General features: G+C 42.9%; 1 protein-coding gene across 1 annotated transcript; it reads left to right on the top strand.

Moving 5' to 3' along the window:
- Positions 1-62: 62 nt before the first annotated feature.
- On the top strand, positions 63-1,285 carry SARC_16301 (hypothetical protein; the record flags this gene model as incomplete). The annotated part of the gene is made up of 2 exons (XM_014289590.1): positions 63-237; positions 1,207-1,285. Coding segments are annotated over 2 exons (254 nt in total), but the record flags the coding sequence as incomplete, so codon positions are not given.
- Between the last annotated feature and the right edge of the window lie 73 nt (positions 1,286-1,358).

Below are 1,358 nucleotides of genomic sequence, written 5' to 3'. Positions count from 1 at the left end.
CCTTAGTATAGTCATATGTATACTTACACACCCATATTCGTACTTCGAATCACTATATATAGAGAAATCGACTCTCTTGTCAAAGCGTTGGGTGTTTCAGCCTCGCTTGACTCCGCCGTACTGCTTCGGCTACGCAACGACACATCGCGCAGAGACCTCCCGGTGCATCTGCTGGGCTGTCAAACAATGCGCATGTGTCTGCAGCACCACGTGGACATACGAAAGATCCCTCGGCAGGTGCGTGTGTGTGTGCGTGTGAGTGAATGGGAATGATTGAGTAAGTGTGAGTGAGTAAGTGTGCGTGTGTGCGTGTGAATGAATGGGAATAATTGAGTGAGTGTGAGTGAGTAAGTGTATGTGTGTGCGTGTGGTGAATGGGTATGATTGAGTGAGTGTGAGTGAGTAAGTGTGTGTGTGTGCGTGTGTGTATGACTGAAAGAGTGGGTGAGTATCTATTTGAGTGATTCTGCAAGCGAGCCAGTTTGTGTTTGTGTGTGTGTGCCTATGTGTGTGTACGTGTGAGTGAGTGAGTGAGTGAGTGAGTGCATTCGTGCGTGCGTGAGTGGGTAAGTGAGTGAGTGAGTGTATGGAGAGATTGGAGGAGTAAAGGAGTGAGTGAGTGAGTGTGTGTGTGCATGTGTATCTGTGAATGAGTGTGTGAGAGTGTGTGAGTGTGTGTGTATCATGCTGTCATAGATTATGTACAATACCATTCCTCGGCAGGTGTGCATGGGATCTGGCAATTCTAGTGTTTTTGTGTGTGTGCTGGTGTGGATGTGTCTGTGTGTATTGTATGAGTGTGTAAACGGGCCTATATACATGTGTGCGTACAAACCCCTTCTCATGCGTGTCCACACATTTCCTTGCAGAAGCCACACATGCATTTAATTGTAAGTTTGCACTTGAATGGATGCTCCCAAATATTAATTGCAACCTTTGCAACAGTTCATGCATACTTAAACAAGTAATTTTTCTTGTATATTTCTATTTATAGAATTCTGTTTTTTCCAACGGCTCCAACATACCCATTTGAAATATAATAATACCATTGTAGCCTTTTCGATAGCTCCAATATATATAAAATTTGAACCAAAATAGTACCATTTATTATATTTTTACATTTTACCCAGCTGAAAGATATGCCTATTTTAGCCTATTTGATATCATTCATTGAAGTATATCCATATGTGTTTTTGCGCAATTAAGGGGTTTCTAAGGGTTCTGGCAGACCATACCGAAGACGCAGACGAAAAGAAAGCACTCCTCTACCTATCGAGTCCTGAAGGTATGTACGACAGCTCGTACAGTTGCATAGGGTTTATGCATACAAACACACATACACACAGACATACATACAC

The sequence above is a fragment of the Sphaeroforma arctica genome (genome assembly GCF_001186125.1).
Source record: "Sphaeroforma arctica JP610 unplaced genomic scaffold supercont1.7781, whole genome shotgun sequence".
In the NCBI taxonomy this organism is placed as follows: Eukaryota; class Ichthyosporea; order Ichthyophonida; genus Sphaeroforma; species Sphaeroforma arctica.
The sequence above is the reverse complement of the archived record's forward strand: the minus strand, read 5'-3'. Positions and strand labels throughout refer to the sequence as shown.